General features: G+C 36.7%; 1 protein-coding gene across 4 annotated transcripts; it reads left to right on the top strand.

Annotated features, from left to right (window-relative positions):
- The first annotated feature begins 150 nt into the window (after positions 1-150).
- yif1b (Yip1 interacting factor homolog B (S. cerevisiae)) lies at positions 151-10,817 on the top strand. Of its 4 annotated transcripts, none has more exons than XM_027134343.2 (8): positions 151-275; positions 1,917-2,122; positions 3,106-3,210; positions 3,892-3,970; positions 5,189-5,246; positions 6,436-6,591; positions 8,173-8,266; positions 10,112-10,817. In XM_027134343.2, exons 2-8 carry the CDS (start codon positions 1,931-1,933, stop codon positions 10,265-10,267), a joined length of 840 nt encoding a protein of 279 aa, XP_026990144.1. In that variant the 5' UTR covers positions 151-275; positions 1,917-1,930; the 3' UTR covers positions 10,268-10,817. The 4 variants fall into 4 exon arrangements, with proteins under 4 accessions (XP_026990144.1, XP_026990083.1, XP_026990026.1 ...); XM_027134282.2 differs by lacking the exon at positions 151-275 and adding an exon at positions 276-301; XM_027134225.2 differs by lacking the exon at positions 151-275 and adding an exon at positions 282-455.
- Positions 10,818-16,589: the final 5,772 nt, after the last annotated feature.

Genomic DNA, 16,589 nt, shown 5'->3' with positions numbered 1-16,589 from the left:
ATATGTGTCTTGCAGCGTGTCTCACATTTCCACACGCTGCACCTTGAAAACGTATCAAATCAATAAACTCAACCCTGCAAACCCGCCCTCTTTAAGATGGCGCTGCAGACGTTCTCCTTTAAAACGCCTCATGCGCATGCGCCACTACGTTGTCCCACCTTCACCGTTAGCAGAGTAGTTTAGAATCGCGTGTTGATTCGTTATGGGTACTGTTCGAAACGCCCCTTTTGTCATTCTTTGCACTGTGATTGGCTACGTTCACTGACGTCAGACGGGTAAGATTACGCCACTCACGTTGAGGGTAAATGAAGCCGGTATCTTGGGAGATGAATAAGACATAAATCCGCTTTAAAACAATAACATTTTACCATTTATTAATCGCAGCGTAGTTTAACATTTATTTGTTTATTTATTTGTGAGTATGGATTACACGGATCAGAGTGGGTTCAGACAGCGTAAGTTACGTACGTCATGCTGTTCGTGTTGTGTTGTTTTAGCTAGTTTCGTTTTCTCCTGCTGTTTCAAATAGCTTATTTAGCTACAATAATAACCTAGGTCATATAATTTTAAATAATTTTAGGTCAACAAGCGTGCTTAGGCTACGGTTTAAAACCAAATAGTTAATTCCTCCCTATTTAGGTGCCCTACGTAAGGGTTGCGGCCGTTCCCATGACGCCTTCGCACAAGACACTAAACGTAAAACAAGTGTCGTAATGCAACGTAAACTGTTTGTAATTAGACGGTCTGTTTTTTTTTGCTTGAGGGAACCATGACACATTCATGCTTTCATAAAGATAGCTTACTGAATCTGTTCTCTCTCTCTCTCTCTCTCTCTCTCTCTCTCTCTCACAGATAGCTTACTGAATCTGTTTTCTCTCTCTCTCTCTCTCTCTCTCTCTCTCTCTCTCTCTCTCTCTCTCACAGATAGCTTACTGAATCTGTTTTCTCTCTCTCTCTCTCTCTCTCTCACTCTCTCTCTGCTAATATTTGCAACTTATCACAATGATACTTGACATATTACGTAATAACAAGCTAATAAACTAAAGCTAAAGTTCAAAACAACTCGTTGTTTAGATTAGCTAGCTGCTAATGCTCGCTACCACTGGCTAGGTTAGCATTAGCTCATTCATTCGTCTATTAGCCTGAACCCTATGTTCTGCCTAAATGTATTATTTAATATGGTTTCTCCATTAGCAACGCTGTGATATAAAGCAAATATGTTTCCTCTTACAGTGTGTATATATATATATATATATATATATATATATATATATATATATACACACACACACACACATACATACACAAACACACTGTAAGAGGAAACATATATAACCCAAAAAGGGGAGGAGTCAAATATTTTGGGATTGGTCAGAAGCTATTGACAATTCAATCCCAAAATATTTGGCTCCTCCCCTTTTAGATGCACTACATAGGGTATATATATAAATATATATATTTAAATACTAGTATGCAATACAACGGTCATTTTATTTTGTGTGTATGAAACTAAATACATGTTTTAAAAATGCTTCAAATGTTGGTTTAATATCGTAAAAAAAAAATCTGCTCACCAGTTTCACCATATTTTAAAATGGTATAAATACGTTTATCAATTCTTCCCCAAACTTTTATCGAATAAACAAAGTCTTTAACTCCGAGTTGGAAGAGACTGAAGAGTCAACAGAACCTTTATGCAACACACACATTGTTGGCCATGTATTGTATCTGTGTGTATTATATTCCGTCTGGTCTAGACTGAATGTGTAATAACACAGCGATCTCTGGATCTCTGGATACCTTCCCGTTGGATGCTTTACTGTCCTACCTAGCCTGTAGAATCCATTATTTTAGAGTCAGTGTAATGTGACATTTGGGATTCAGCCTGTTTCTCACTCAGAGATGTGTTTTTCCAGAATCCACGGCAAGGATGAGGGCTCCTGGGGTCGACTCTGGTGAACCCCGTCAGCTTTTTGATGACACCAGCGCTGGTCAACACAACTCTGGACCTGGCAGCATGGGCTATGCAGGAAATGCCATCCTGTCAGATCCCATGTCCAATCTCGCTATGGCATATGGGAGCAGCCTCGCAAACCAGGGCAAACAAATGATGGATAAAAATGTAAGGGTTCTGTTTGTTCTAATTTGCTTATGTGTCTAGAAATGATTGGATTTAACTTTTGGATCTCTCACAATCCAAAATTGAGCTTAGCCTTCTTGAAGCACGTCTTTAGAGTAGGTTAAGGGGTTAGAATTAAACAGTCCACATAAATAAATGTGCAATATAACTCACCCCAACAGGCTACTTCACCTGATCGCTAGCTAAACACAAAGGACTGAATTATGACCCAAGAAAAAAAGTCCAAGAAGAACATGGTAGCATATTGGATGCATCAAGGTGTTTTTTTTACCACATTTATTCACTCATTCAATAACTACTTTATCCTGCTCAACTTTACTGAGGGTTAAATGGCATTATATAAGTATATAGAATATATCATGGACACATATATAAATAAATAAAACATAAATAACAGGATTGCTTAGAATTGCTTCAAGAGTGGGATTAAGGTATTTCTGTGCACATCTCTTAGTTTAGTATTAGGCATAACCTTTTTTTTTTTTAAATTGAAAGAGCATTAATCTTAAAAAAATAAATAAAAATAGTATGTACAGCCTCAAACAAAGTGAAAGTGTATTAATGTATTTATTACATAATATGGTTATTTTAATCTTTTTTTTTTTTTTAACAGAGAAACATTTCCTTGTTGATTAACACCAAAACCATACGTTCTTGGAAAACCATACTGTAGTGTTTTATATGCTCAACAGAACAGGATTTAAAATATACAAAGCGTTTTAGAATCGGATCTTGGTACAGAAATATGTTATAATTTCTAAAGTACAAGTTGAATCAGATGTACAACAAGACAAATAACTCTTTTTTTGGAAGGAATTAAATGTTAAAATTCCTGTAAATGTGTTGCAGAAATGGTCACATGTAATAGTACAGATAGCAGCTTTGTCCTTAGAGAAAGAAAAATGTCGGATCCAATACGATTCATTTTCCAGATCGCTTGACACGTAAACTCTCTGTATTCACAGCTCGACCGTTTTATCCCCATCTCCAAGCTGAAATATTATTTTGCTGTGGACACCGTTTATGTTGGCAAGAAGCTGGGACTGCTCGTGTTCCCCTATATGCATGAGGTAAGCCTGACGTGTTCCTTCTGTGGGATGCAAAATTGTGCAGACGAGGGACTAAGTTCACATGCCATAAGGAAGTGACTGTGTACACCACGCTCGACCGTCTGCACGTCACACAGACGCCTAGTGTTACGCTCGTTTACCTTTTTTTTAAATGTTTGTGTTGAGCAAGTTGAGCAAATTTGAATATATCTGAATTTTGTTCAAAGGGTGTGAGGCGAAGGTGAAGGATGGATGGACTTATTTGTTTAGTTAAATAAAGCAAGGATTAGAAAAGGCACAAACCTCTAAGATGATTGAAAGCAGTAGAAGTGTACCAGAAATATCAGTTAATCGCATTCTTCAAAAGAGATTTATTGTTTTCCTTTTATCTTAATCACTATTATATGTAACTAACTATCTCTCGCATACATAATGAATAGGGCTAATACGTATCCGCATAATTGTTCCTGATCTTTCAAGTCCTTCAGCTGTAACGTTGAAGCACCACTTTTGCTAATCTTTTTTTTTATCTATCGTCCTTTTTTCTAACTTCATATTAACTTGTCCTTAACTGTCCTTTTAACTAAATGCAATAAGCTTCGCTTTTTGTGCCCGTAATCGGTCAGATGGCTTCAGTTAACTGTGCGTGTTTGGTGAATCTGGGGCTTTGGTGTCTCTTCTGTGTTTCTTTTTTTTTTACAGAACTGGGAGGTGAGTTACAGACAGGAAACTCCAGTAGCTCCACGCTTAGACGTCAATGCACCGGACCTGTACATTCCTGGTACTTAATTTATATATTCCATTACAAATCAGGCAGTAGGTTTAAGTATTAATATGGACAGGCATTAAAACATAGAACAACCTTTAAAAGAGAGTAATGATTAACATGCATGTAGCATGACTTATCATTAATCATGGACTGTAGAATGCCCTTGCAAGTGAGGACGCAGTTTGGACACAGAGCCTCTTTAGTTGATGGGACTGATGCTTATGTTAAGGCAAAGGAAGGAATAATAATAATAATAATAATAATAATGAAATACCAAATGCTTTCAGTGACTTTGCTTGTTTTGCTTCTTCAGTCTCAACAGAATATATATCATGGTCGGGGTAGGGCTGGTCGATATGGCTGAAAACTGTATCACGATATAAGTGTTTCATATCGGTCGATATCGATAATTATTGATATTTTTTATGACCCATTTAAAATAAGCACCAGGAGAAAAATATATTACATTTAAACATTTTCATTTTAAACTTAACCTTCCTCTGATCATAATCCCCTGTTATTAAGACAGAAATGTCAACAACCAGAAAAACTCAAATAATTATAATGTAAACATAAGTCTAAAGTCACAATGAACACTTAACAATTATCTCTTAACATTTAAGGTGCAAAATGAAAGAAAATGTAAGAAATATTTAATAAAGTGTAATAAAATTAGAAGAATTTAGTGCAAGTTTAGTGCTATTGCATAATTTGCAGACAACATTGGTCTGACTACGGTCAGACTTATAATATCCAAAAAACTACCATACTGGCGAGCTGACATTTCCTTTTTTATTTACAATTTCCTCGCTCGCTGAAGCACTCATTTTCTGCTTATCAGTCGCCGGTTACTGAAGAGGAATCCAGCAGACCAGCAGGATACAAAGATATGGCACAACCAAACACAATACTGTTACATGTTTGGCTGTTAGCGCGTCACTCCCTATGTTGCTAGGTTACGAGAGTGAGTGTCTTTGATAATGCAATAAAACTTGCTTCACAACCTCCGTTTTCTTCTGATGAAGAATATATTGAACGTTTTATCGAACACATTTTTTATTGATTTCGATCACGTGTTCATCGTGATGCATATCGTTATCATTTTATTGCCAAGCCCTAGGTCAGGGTAAACCCACAGTCAGATTATTACCTGCATTCAAAAGTACCTCTTTTGTCCATGGTATGCAAGCTGTGTTTTAATCATCTAATCTTCTCCCCTCATTGTTTCAGCAATGGGTTTTATTACGTATGTCCTGGTTGCAGGCCTGGCCCTTGGCACTCAGAACCGGTAAGAATGGATTTCTGTACATTTCTACACTCATTTGATAGAATTTGGTAGGTGCCTGGGGTACTGATCAGAGCCTGTATTCATGAAAATTCTTAGTGCTCCTAATGTCAATTCTAAGGCAATATTCAGAAATGTGGCCGTTTCCCTTTAAAATTAAAGAGAAGGTCCTAGATCAAATTTATTCATTAAAGCATCTTAACCTTTAAAAGAGCTCATAAGGTCTAAAAGTTTTAAGAGAAGTGAGGAGGACTTTTAAGAGGATTAAAGTTTCTTTATCAGAGGAGAAGGTTGAAGAGCGAGAAGAAATGTATTGTTTACAATATTTAATAATGATATTGACTTGATAAAATGATACAGATTAGATTTTTTTTTTAATTTTGTGACCAATCAAGTATTTCTGCAGTGTGTGTGTGTGTGTGTGTGTGTGTGTGTGTGTGTGTGTGTGTATATTCCAGGGTCGCACATTATTGTTGACCCTGCACTCTGGCCACACTTCTTTAGAATCTCACAAACAGAGATGGGGGTCTCGAGTCATATGACTTGACTTGAGTCAGACTTGAGTCGCAAATTTCAGTCTTGAGAATTGCTTGACAAATATTAAAAAAAAGACTCGACTTGACTTTGACTTGACATTCATGACTTGAGACTTGTAGACCTGTGTGACTTACTCCCACCTCTGCTCACAAATATATATATACACATGTACGTATGTATAGACATGTACTCTATTTAAAGACAAGCCGAACAGACCGACCTTATATAGCACTTTTTAAGACGGCGTGTTCTATATTTTCTGTACAAAGCTTAATGTAATCTTTGCATAATTTATTTCTTAGGCTCTGAAATGAGTCTGAGTGGTATTACTGACAATACACTTTTACACAGAGTGATTTCTAATTTAAGGATTTAAACATAACAGGGTGTGATAATAGGGAAATATATAATTATCGATGACATGGTGTTATGATGCAAAGCATATATTTTTTTATAAAAAGTATATTTTTTCATATAACCCTTAGTGATTTGCCAACGTAAACAATTATTTAATGATATGTCATATATTTTATTACTTTATATGATTCATATTGTGGGGTATCTAATTTTATGTAGAATTTAAATGTACATAACACAATACTAATTCTACAGCTCTGTTTATTTACATTTATTTCTTTATTTTGCTATGTTCCAGCTTTTCCCCTGAGATCTTGGGGATGCAGGCTAGCTCAGCCTTGGTCTGGCTCATTATGGAAGTTCTTGCCATTCTTCTCAGCCTTTACTTGGTCACAGTGAACACAGATCTCACCACCATTGATCTGGTGGCCTTTTCTGGATACAAATATGTTGGGTAAGGTAGCTGAATAAAGACTATAAAAATAAATTAATAAAATGATTCCATAAATGAATAAAATTATTCATTGAAACTGGTGTACTTTAAATATATTAAATACATTTTATTTATTTATTTATTTATTTATTTATTTATTTATTTAAAGAGCGGCTTTAGTGTTCATAACCATTAAAAAATGAGTAATACTGAAAGTCTGCTCCTACTCTACATCAGTGCTGATTTTATTGTTAATCTTTTGCATTCGGAGTTTCTGAACACTCACACAACCATGACTCGATTTCCCTTTTTTTTTTATTTTGTATTTTTAACAATAAAAATATGCTCAAATTTAAGGTGAGCCAATCCCATTACAGGGATTTTTACTTCCCTATTTGAGGTTGTTGCTTAAAGGAACCTACCACCCTTTTGTCTAATTAGTTGGTTGCTGCCCCTCCCCCCCAACTCCCTCCCCCCCAACTCCCCTCCCCCCCAACTCCCCTCCCCCCCAACTCCCTCCCTAAATTCTACAGACGTTAAATTTTATCTTGTCGCAGACAACAGATGTTTGACTCAGGCTTCCGGAACAGCAACGAGGCAGTGTTGCACCGAGTTACTTTATGCCCCCTTTTCCTCCGAGGCAGTTTGAGTGCTGGTTTGGAGCCAGAGCCTAATTTAGAACCAGTTCTTTCTTTTTTGACAAAGCACCGGCTCTGAACCAGGAAAAGTGGTTCTTAAGTAGCACCAAAACGTTGCTGGTCTAGACTTAAGAACTGCTTACATCAGGGGCTGTGGGCGGGGTTCATGTTAGCGCATTTGATAATGTACCTTAAGTATACTAATGTTTAATACACTTTTACTTTACCGCAATATGATACATTATCAGCACACATGATAGTAGGTAGCTGCATGCTAAGGCTAAAGTTTTCTGTGTTAATGTACTTTCTCGATTACAAACTCCGTTTATACTGATTACATGGAGCTGCACGTGCACGTTGGATTCGCCGTGTTTAGATTCCAATGTAGGTTCGCAAAGCCATGAGCATTAACAGTAAAGCAACATCCGCCATTGTTGATGTTGTGTTTGTGTTTGCCGCGGCTGCGCTAACGTTGCTGGGAAACGTGACACATATACAGTGACGTCAGTAGAACCAACTTTGAACCAGCACTAGCTCTGAACCTGCACCTTGTTCCTTTTGGTGGAAAAGGGGCATCAGAGGCTCGAATAGAGGTTCATACAAAATAACGATGAAATGATGTCACGATGGTGCTGACTGTAGTATTAGTGTGTATGTTAAAGGTTGTAAGCTGAGAGAAAGCCAGACAGACTAAAAGATTAAAGCTCTGCTGCATTGCTGTCTTTAAGTATAAATGAAGTCAGGGCTAATTTCCGCTTGTGCCATACTACATAAATCTTAGGTGACACCAAAGTAATTCGGGAGGATTTTATCCTTTCACCTTAAGTTGTGTAAAATGGAACATTCTTATAAAATGTAATGTTAAATAAATGTGTTATTCTAATACATTTATCTCTTGGAAACATCTCCAAATCCATTAGTGGCGTTTTCTGTAATCATATTTTGCTTTGTCTTCTTACCACAGGATGATAGTAGGAGTGTTGACTGGGCTGCTGTTTGGAAGGACAGGATATTATCTTTCACTATTCTGGTGCTGTACGTCTATTTTTGTCTTTACGGTAAGTGCAGAGTGATAGTTTCAGTGTGTTTGCTGACGAGATCTGACTTGAGTGTGGAAAATCTCATTGTTATACTGCTTTTAAAATTGCAGGCAGGGAAATGACTGCAGATCTGTAGAATTTAGGCCAGGTTGATATTAAATGTTTAAATGCTTAGTTCTTCTCGGTGCTTTATTTTGTTGGAACTTGTAGAAACACCACAGATATTGAACCTACTTTGCTTTGGGATGTTTGGGGAAACTGTACTGTTGAATGTGCATCAAAAATCTGACGCATTTTTACCGATGTGTGCTAAGCGATTTCATTTTGTGACCTATCACACTACACATGGTGAATTGACTCTTTTGTGTAACATACATGACCTTAAGTGAAGTGAAGTGACATACGGCTAAGTACAGTGACCCATACTCAGAATTCATTCTCTGCATTTAACCCATCCAAAGTACACACACACAGCGGTGAACACACACACACCGTGAATACACACCCGGAGCAGTGGGCAGCCATTTATGCTGTGGTGCCCGGGGAGCAGTTGGGGGGTTCGGTGCCTTGCTCAAGGGCACCTCAGTCGTGGCCGGCCCGAGACTCGAACCCACAACCTTGGGATTACGAGTCAGACTCTCTAACCATTAGGCCACGACTTGCATAAGCGCTTCACTTTTTCATCATCATTGTACATTGATACAAGTGGAAACCATGAAAGCCCTGGGAAATCACCACCACCACCACTGATGCAGTATAATCGATTTCCTCCCAGTTCAACAGAGAATGTTTTCAAATGGTTAATGATTTAAACAGATTTCTGTGAACAGCTATAAGTAATAATTCAAGGTTACTCTGTTTCTCATTCATTCAGAGGGAAAAACAAGGTAACCTACTGTTTTGGCTTCGCTGTCACCACAATTCTGTCCCTCACACCAGTGACTACTCCATAGATCATGTTTTAAAATATGCACTTTTTCTAAATAGTCATTTTTTTTTTACTCATCTGCTAAATTTTATTGGTGCCTCATTAGAATATTATTGATTTGATTTTTAAAAAAAAATGATTTTTTTAAGCCCTGAGGTCACACATGCTCAGTTAGTGAGTGCTCAACAACCGAGAGGCAGAAAAAGCTCAAATTTCATTAATATTAATAAAATGTTTCATTAATTTTGGTCACAAATTTCTTTAGACGAACGCTACGTTTTCACAGCAGTCAGACTGAACTCTTGCTTGAAAACCATTGAACTGTCAGCTGAACGATTTCACAATTACAGACTACCTAAACTGCACTTTTCAGATTAGAGTAAATGTTAGGAAGCTTATTTGTCAAGTAGGTTCTCAAGTAACTAGAAACAAGTGGTGTCTGTTTTGCACTGGAAGAATTTTGAATGTGGTGAATACTGCTTGATTTTATACGGTTATACTCATCAGCTAAACTTTCTTTCTGCTGAAAAGTGGGACACTGTGTTCACTGTGAAACTTTTTAAAACCTTATTGTTCTTATTGTATTTTTAAATAAATATTGTTTTTAGATTTATTACCTTGTTCATCCAGGTCTACAACCACCTCCTTTGTGTTGAATGATGTGTGTTTTCACTGATGTATTGTAAATGTGTGCAGTTTTATAACAACAAGAGAGAATTGTGTTTAAAATTTAGCCACTCATAATATTATTCTAATTTCATTCATAGCTGACACATTCACAAAGTTAGCTTTTATGTTCGTGGCACTAGAACAAGCATTGAACTTTCTTGAAATATTTTACAAGTGGCTGCAACCATGTTTTGTTTTGGGCTCAAAGACACTCCCTTGGACTTTAGTAAATCATCTGTTTACTAAATTATCTTTGTGTGCTGTAGATTCGAACACTGAGGTTAAAGATCCTGTCCGAGGCGGCTGTAGAGGGTGTTCTGGTCCGAGGAGCCAAGAATCAGCTGCGAATGTACTTAACCATGGCCATTGCTGCAGCACAACCTGTGTTCATGTACTGGCTAACTTTCCACCTGATTAGGTAAGGAGAGGATATACACAGCAGCGAGCAGTGAACATGAAGGACACAACCACTACAGCCATGACCGAAACAATCGTTGGGTCATCCTAGGAAGAAATGAGTCTATTTGCACAGGTGCAAACAAATGAACAAACATTACGAAGGCTCACAGTACAACAGTAGCTGCGATAAGTCAGTTACTTTCCACATGTACAATTATAAGGACTGTTTGCTTTTTATGTTTTTGTTTTTTTTTGTATGATGTCCAGTGCAATTATTTGATTCATATTTTTTTAAAATCAGTTGAAGTACAGGCTGAGAAAGTATATTAGAGCCAGTATGTGTAGTTTACTCCAGCACTCAAGTAACTGTTAATACCAAATGCCTGTCTTTGTTTTTGACCATGTTCATTTGTGTTCGTTGTACGTATATGCATTTGTCTGCTACTGATTTAAAAAAAATGCAAAATATGTTTGTAATATTACTGCTGTAAAGTGCTTTAAAGGACTGATTCAGATGGTTCGCAGACAGAAGCCTGACACTCGCTGTTTGTAATTAAAACAGTTTCTACTTTGGTTTTCCTTGAAATAATATGAAATGAGGCGCTAGCAGATTGCAATTTCATGGAACAGCGATATCAAGTAAAGATATTTGGTAAATCTAGGATTTGCTAAGAAACGTCAGTATGTACCAGAAAGGGGAATACGAGCAGAGACAGAAAAGCTTAAGATATGACAGATAGGAAACTGGGTTTCCTGTACCACTCCCCAACCTTCACAAGAAAATAAAGTATGCATTCTTGCAGGCTGATGAAATCGATGTTATCATTTTATACTCTGATATACATCACATAGGATTTTAGAATTCGTACATTTATGCAATCTTGTTTCTAAATTAACTGTCCAAATGTAAGTTTTCACTGATGAGGCATTTTATCAGCTTTCTCAGTTTGTACTTACAAAAGCAGGCAGTGTTTCCTGCTGGGTTTTGCAGAGCAGGAAATGAGCTAGAAAGGTTGTGAATAAGACTAAATATACTTCATCACCACATCACCAACTGTATTCATGTGAATTCAAGACACTGTTTGGAACTATTTCAGCATTTCCTACTTTTTCTGGCCATGATCTAAAATGGTCAATTAAAATCACAAAAAAATTTTTTTTTGGAAGAAAAAATTTAATTAGAGAATATGAGGCATGAATTGCACGAGTTATCCAAGGTATACATTGGAGATTTACTGTCCATTGCAATGCAGAAAATCATGCAAATACAGGTCACATTAATGTTAATGTAAAGTTAATGGTAACACCATCCCTCAGAATGGAGACCAATGTGATCTCAGCTGAGGGATTTTGAAAAATCGGTGATCATCTTGAATTTCCATGCATAGTAGTTGTAGATTTTGCATCATTGGATGTAGCAGAATTCCATGCATAGAGTTTCACAGAATGGTGAGGGAAAAAAAAGAGGAGCAGACCTCTGCAGTTCTTGGCTGACAGGAGTGGAACATGGTATGATATTCTGCTGTTACCCATCTCTCTCAACATATGCTTTCTAAGATGATTTAGCTTCTCAGCACAATTGTAGAGTGATTATTTAAATTACTTGAATCTTTCTGTCAACACAAATTATTATGGCATCTGCCATTTTCCTCTGATCTCTCTCAACACGTTTTCACCTACTGTACCTGATCGTTTTTGTTGGTTTATTTTTGGCACCAATCTGTGTCCAGTAAAAGTAGGTCGATTTTATTTATGTATTCCATCTATGGGAGATCATCTAAAGTATCATAGACATGTAATCCATCTAACATTGAATGCAAAACAGTTCTCACTTTATGACATTTGATAGACTTCCACATACATTTATTTCTGATCTATACATTGGAGCAGTTGAGGCTTAAAGGCCTTGCTCAACAGGCCACAGCTTGGATTTTGAAGTCGTCACCTTCTGAACACCTCAACTGCTGAGCTTTCACATCCTTGCAATGTTCACTTTTACAGACATTCAATTCACGCACTATGAGCAACATTTGTTAAAGAAATCTCAAACGCCCTGCAGCTGCCTGAGACAATAGCCATGATTTTCGCATGAAGTTTGCATCGTGCCCAAACCTCCTATTTGCACGATGTAAATCGCTTGAGAGGGAAACTAAATAAGCTGTATTTAGATAGCAAATTGAGTAATGCGTTGTAAAAGGTACTGTGCACGTATGAGGAAGTGGAACAACGTCTTTGGAATCTTCCCAGTTTTTATTTTTGGTGTTTTTTTCCCCCTCATTTGCATAAATCACTCCATCTTCTCTTCAGTCATAAGATTTGCTTTAATGATCTAAACATGACATTTCATGCCAGGATTCTAAAAGATCCTTGCTCCAAATGGCACTTGTTATGTTGAATTCACAGCTAGTCTTACCAACCAGTTTGAGAAGGTCACATGAATTGTTCCAGCTATACTAAAAGCTATTACTAAAGCTGATACGCAGTGTCGATTCTTTAGGATTTGATTCAGTATCAGATTTGATTCAGTATTAACGATATAGTCAAGACTCTATGAAACAAGCAAATGTAAGGAATTAAACAATTGTCTGTGTTCTTTTAGTGGAAAATGTTTGTATAATACGGTGTGAAATGAAGCACAATTATTGTACCACCTAAAAGTGATTCCATGAAACAAGATAATCACTTGCACTTTAAACATTTTCCTCATCATCTTTGCGTAAAGTCCTCAGTGATGAATGTTTTCCTATGGCATTAACATTAAAGACTTTATCCTCCTTAATGTAACCACTGTGATTTGAATTCATATTAGATTATGTGGAATATCTGTTATTGAGAGAATGTCCAGTGCTTGCTGAAGCACTTCAGAAACAGCAGGGATCAGCATATCTGCATAGTCCCTGAGACGTGTGTCCTGTATGATGGAACTTGTTAACAAGGCTTCACTCGATATGTTCCTGATGTGGTAAATGTGTGCGATATTGGGGTCCACCCTGATGCTGCCATTCACAGACTGCAAAAACCCGTGCACTGTAGTACGAAAGACTAAGCGAGGATTTACTATCACTTTAAAATTATTGAACTCTTTGGGGTCATTGCTTAACCTAAATATATGTTCTAAGATGTTGACTCCCATAACATTGTTCCAGGAGCCTGGTGAATCTAGATTGAAATCTGTGATGGAAAGAGGGAACAAATATGCCTCGAATTCAAAGCCCATATCTTGCTTGTACTTCCTCTCCAATTCAGACAGGAGTTCTGTCCAGTTTTTGAGGTTAATAGGAAGAATGAGTTCATCCAAGTCTTGCAGAGATACATAATGACTCTGGTACATGTAACGGTACACACAGTCGTTGAGTGCCGCAATTTGCCCAAAGTAATGCAGCTCTCCTGTAGACAGTGTCTTATTCCAGCCTCTGGACACATTAATGTAGGATGCTACATGCCAGGGAATGAGCTCCACAAAATTCTTAGTGACATAATAATCCAAGACCTTCTGTGTAACAGGATGGCAGCTGGTTTTGTAAATAGCTACCTTCTGGGCACCGAGTATCTTGAACATCTCCATGGCCTGCACAAGCTCCAGCACGTTCGCATAATCAAACATGGCAGAAATGCAAACTGTGAATTCATATGGAAAGACTTCTTGTTTCTTTTGATTCCTTACAGGTTGGAAGGTGTGAATATCTTGCAAAGAGCCATCTTCTTTAGGTGATTGGGAAGTCACAGCCACATGTGTTGGTGTTGGACACACTTCCGGTACTGTGCAGATAATATCAGCAGTGCCGTATTCAAACCCAAAGTGATCAGAGTGAATGCTGTAATTACCTGGTATGGACACAATGTTTCCGTTGCAGCACAACAAGCAGTGATACTCTGTGCTTTCATTGCGAAACGCTATAGCAATCGTGCGAATTTTTTTCACTTCTTGACGATGCTCTATATAAGAGCCGACCATATATGCCTTACGATTGCTGACTTTAACGATCGGATCATTTTGTACTTGCACGGCGCATGTCATCAGCTTCTTTCTCCAGTCAGGGAAAGTAACGATAGGCTTATAATTCTTGAACGTAATTACTCCGATAAGGAAGATGGGCAAAATAAGGATGAGAAGGAATAAGAAACTCAGTGGAAAAACAAACAGTTTTGAACGTACTGCCCTGCAAAATATTAACAGGAAATTTAGCAGTAATTAGTATTGGCACCTTTTTTATTTTTACATCAACATCAACTTTAGTTTATGTCAAGCTAGTATTTAACTATAAGAATTAAAACGTATTTAAAAACTAACCTAAAGTAAACTAAAGTACTGAAAGTGTCTCTAAAATAAAATGTTTAGAAATTGATTAAATAATTTTAAATAAATAGATAAATAAATAAGTTTTGGCCTTAATATGTTTGAAAAAAATAAATAAAAATTCAAATGTAAGAAACAATAAATAGCTTTAATGCCCTATACCTGTGGCAAGCTGCTGTCCGAGTGCCCATCTGTCCAGTGTCAAGCTCCCACAGCACTCTCTCAGACACACACAGTCTCTCCAAGGGCGGATCTTAACCAAGGTGATCCTTCCACACACGCTTTTCCTCACCTTCCTAATTTTCATTGAAGAGGGCAGAGACAATGGACCTCATTTATGAAGATGGATACAAATAGGAGCATTTACAAAAAGAATTGACTTTATTTATAAAATTGAATTATTTAAAGCATTTAGTAGATGCTGCGGTCCAGAGCGTCTAATAGAACTACTTTATTCTATGTCAGAAACACATTCGTGTTAATTCAATAGGTCAGACTATAAAATACCATCAGAAGATTTTGTGAAACAAAGTCAATTTAAATTAAAGAAACTGAGCCAAAACAAAATCATATATTGAGACTAATTGACAAATGTATATGTAATTAATACACATGCCATTAACATGATTTTTATTCAATCTTGACAAAAGGTTAAGCCATACTTCTTTAGAATATAACAAACACTTTTGCAATATATGTAGTTAATAAAAACCTTATCAGAAAAATATCTTGGCAGATATTTATTTATTTATTTCGTATATATTTATGGTAGTAAATAGTCCTAGTACAGAACTCACCCAAAGTAAAACATTTATATATACTAAAACATATTAAAACAAAACTTACCACTTAAAAATAAGTCATCGTTTATTACATTTATTAAGTAGGTAAACGTTATCAAGATAAATATCATGTTTTGTTGAATCTAATCCTTTTGTATATGCTTTGCGTTTTAAATGGGGGGGGTATCCCTGCCGCATACAGCTAGTAACTTAATCCAAATGTTTGTTTAATGGATACTATAGTTATACAGATTAAATTTATATATATTTATAATTATATATATATTTAAATATTTATAGTTATACTGATTAAAACGATAACAAATTGATAATATATAGGATAATATATATGGATAGGAACTTAAACTAATATTTGTAAACATTTCTGTGCATATATGAGTTGAGCAAAAAGAAAACTACAAAGAACAATTATAGCAATATTTAAATGCTTTAAAAGCCTGATACCTGATGAGAGAGTTTGCTTTAAAGACTAAATTATGCAGAGAATTATATTGTACTGTATATTGACTGTATTTACTGATTTTGCACTGTCAGTATTTCTTTTTTCACATTAAACATACACACATCTTGTGTTTCAATACATATTTGCTTAGTCAACGTGCTGAATTCAGACACATTGACATTCAGTACATCTCCATGGCCTGCACAAGCAGCAATACATTCTCATAGTCATACATGGTTGAAATGCAAACTGTGAATTCATAGCGAAAAACTTCCTGTTTCTGTTGATTCCTAACAGGTTGGAAGGCATGAATATCCTGCAATAATCCATTCCCTTTAGGTGATTTGGAAGTGATAGCCACATGTGTTGGTGTTGGACACTCTTCCGGTATTTGGCATATAATATCAGCAGTGCCGTACTCAAACCCATAGTGATCAGAGTGAATGTTTAAAGAAGCAGATACTGACACCTTCGTTCCATTGCAGCACAGCATGCATTGATACTCTGCATTTTCACTGCGAAGCACTATAGCAATTGTCCGTATCATTTTCACCTCCTATCGGTGCTCTACATCGGAGCCAACCATGTTTTAAGATTGGTGACTTTAATAATTGCATCATTTTTTTACTTTTTCTCCGCATGCTGTAAGGTTTGACTATTTCCAGTGAGGGTAAACATAGTCAGGCATATATATATCACAAATATGAGCACAAAAATGATCATTCTGATAAAGAGGGTCTTTGGAGCAACAGACTGCCATGAGACTTGTTCTGTACTGTGAAAGAAAAAAGAAAGAATAAACA

This window comes from Tachysurus fulvidraco, chromosome 13, assembly GCF_022655615.1.
Source record: "Tachysurus fulvidraco isolate hzauxx_2018 chromosome 13, HZAU_PFXX_2.0, whole genome shotgun sequence".
Taxonomy (NCBI): Eukaryota; Metazoa; Chordata; class Actinopteri; order Siluriformes; family Bagridae; genus Tachysurus; species Tachysurus fulvidraco.
The sequence above is the reverse complement of the archived record's forward strand: the minus strand, read 5'-3'. Positions and strand labels throughout refer to the sequence as shown.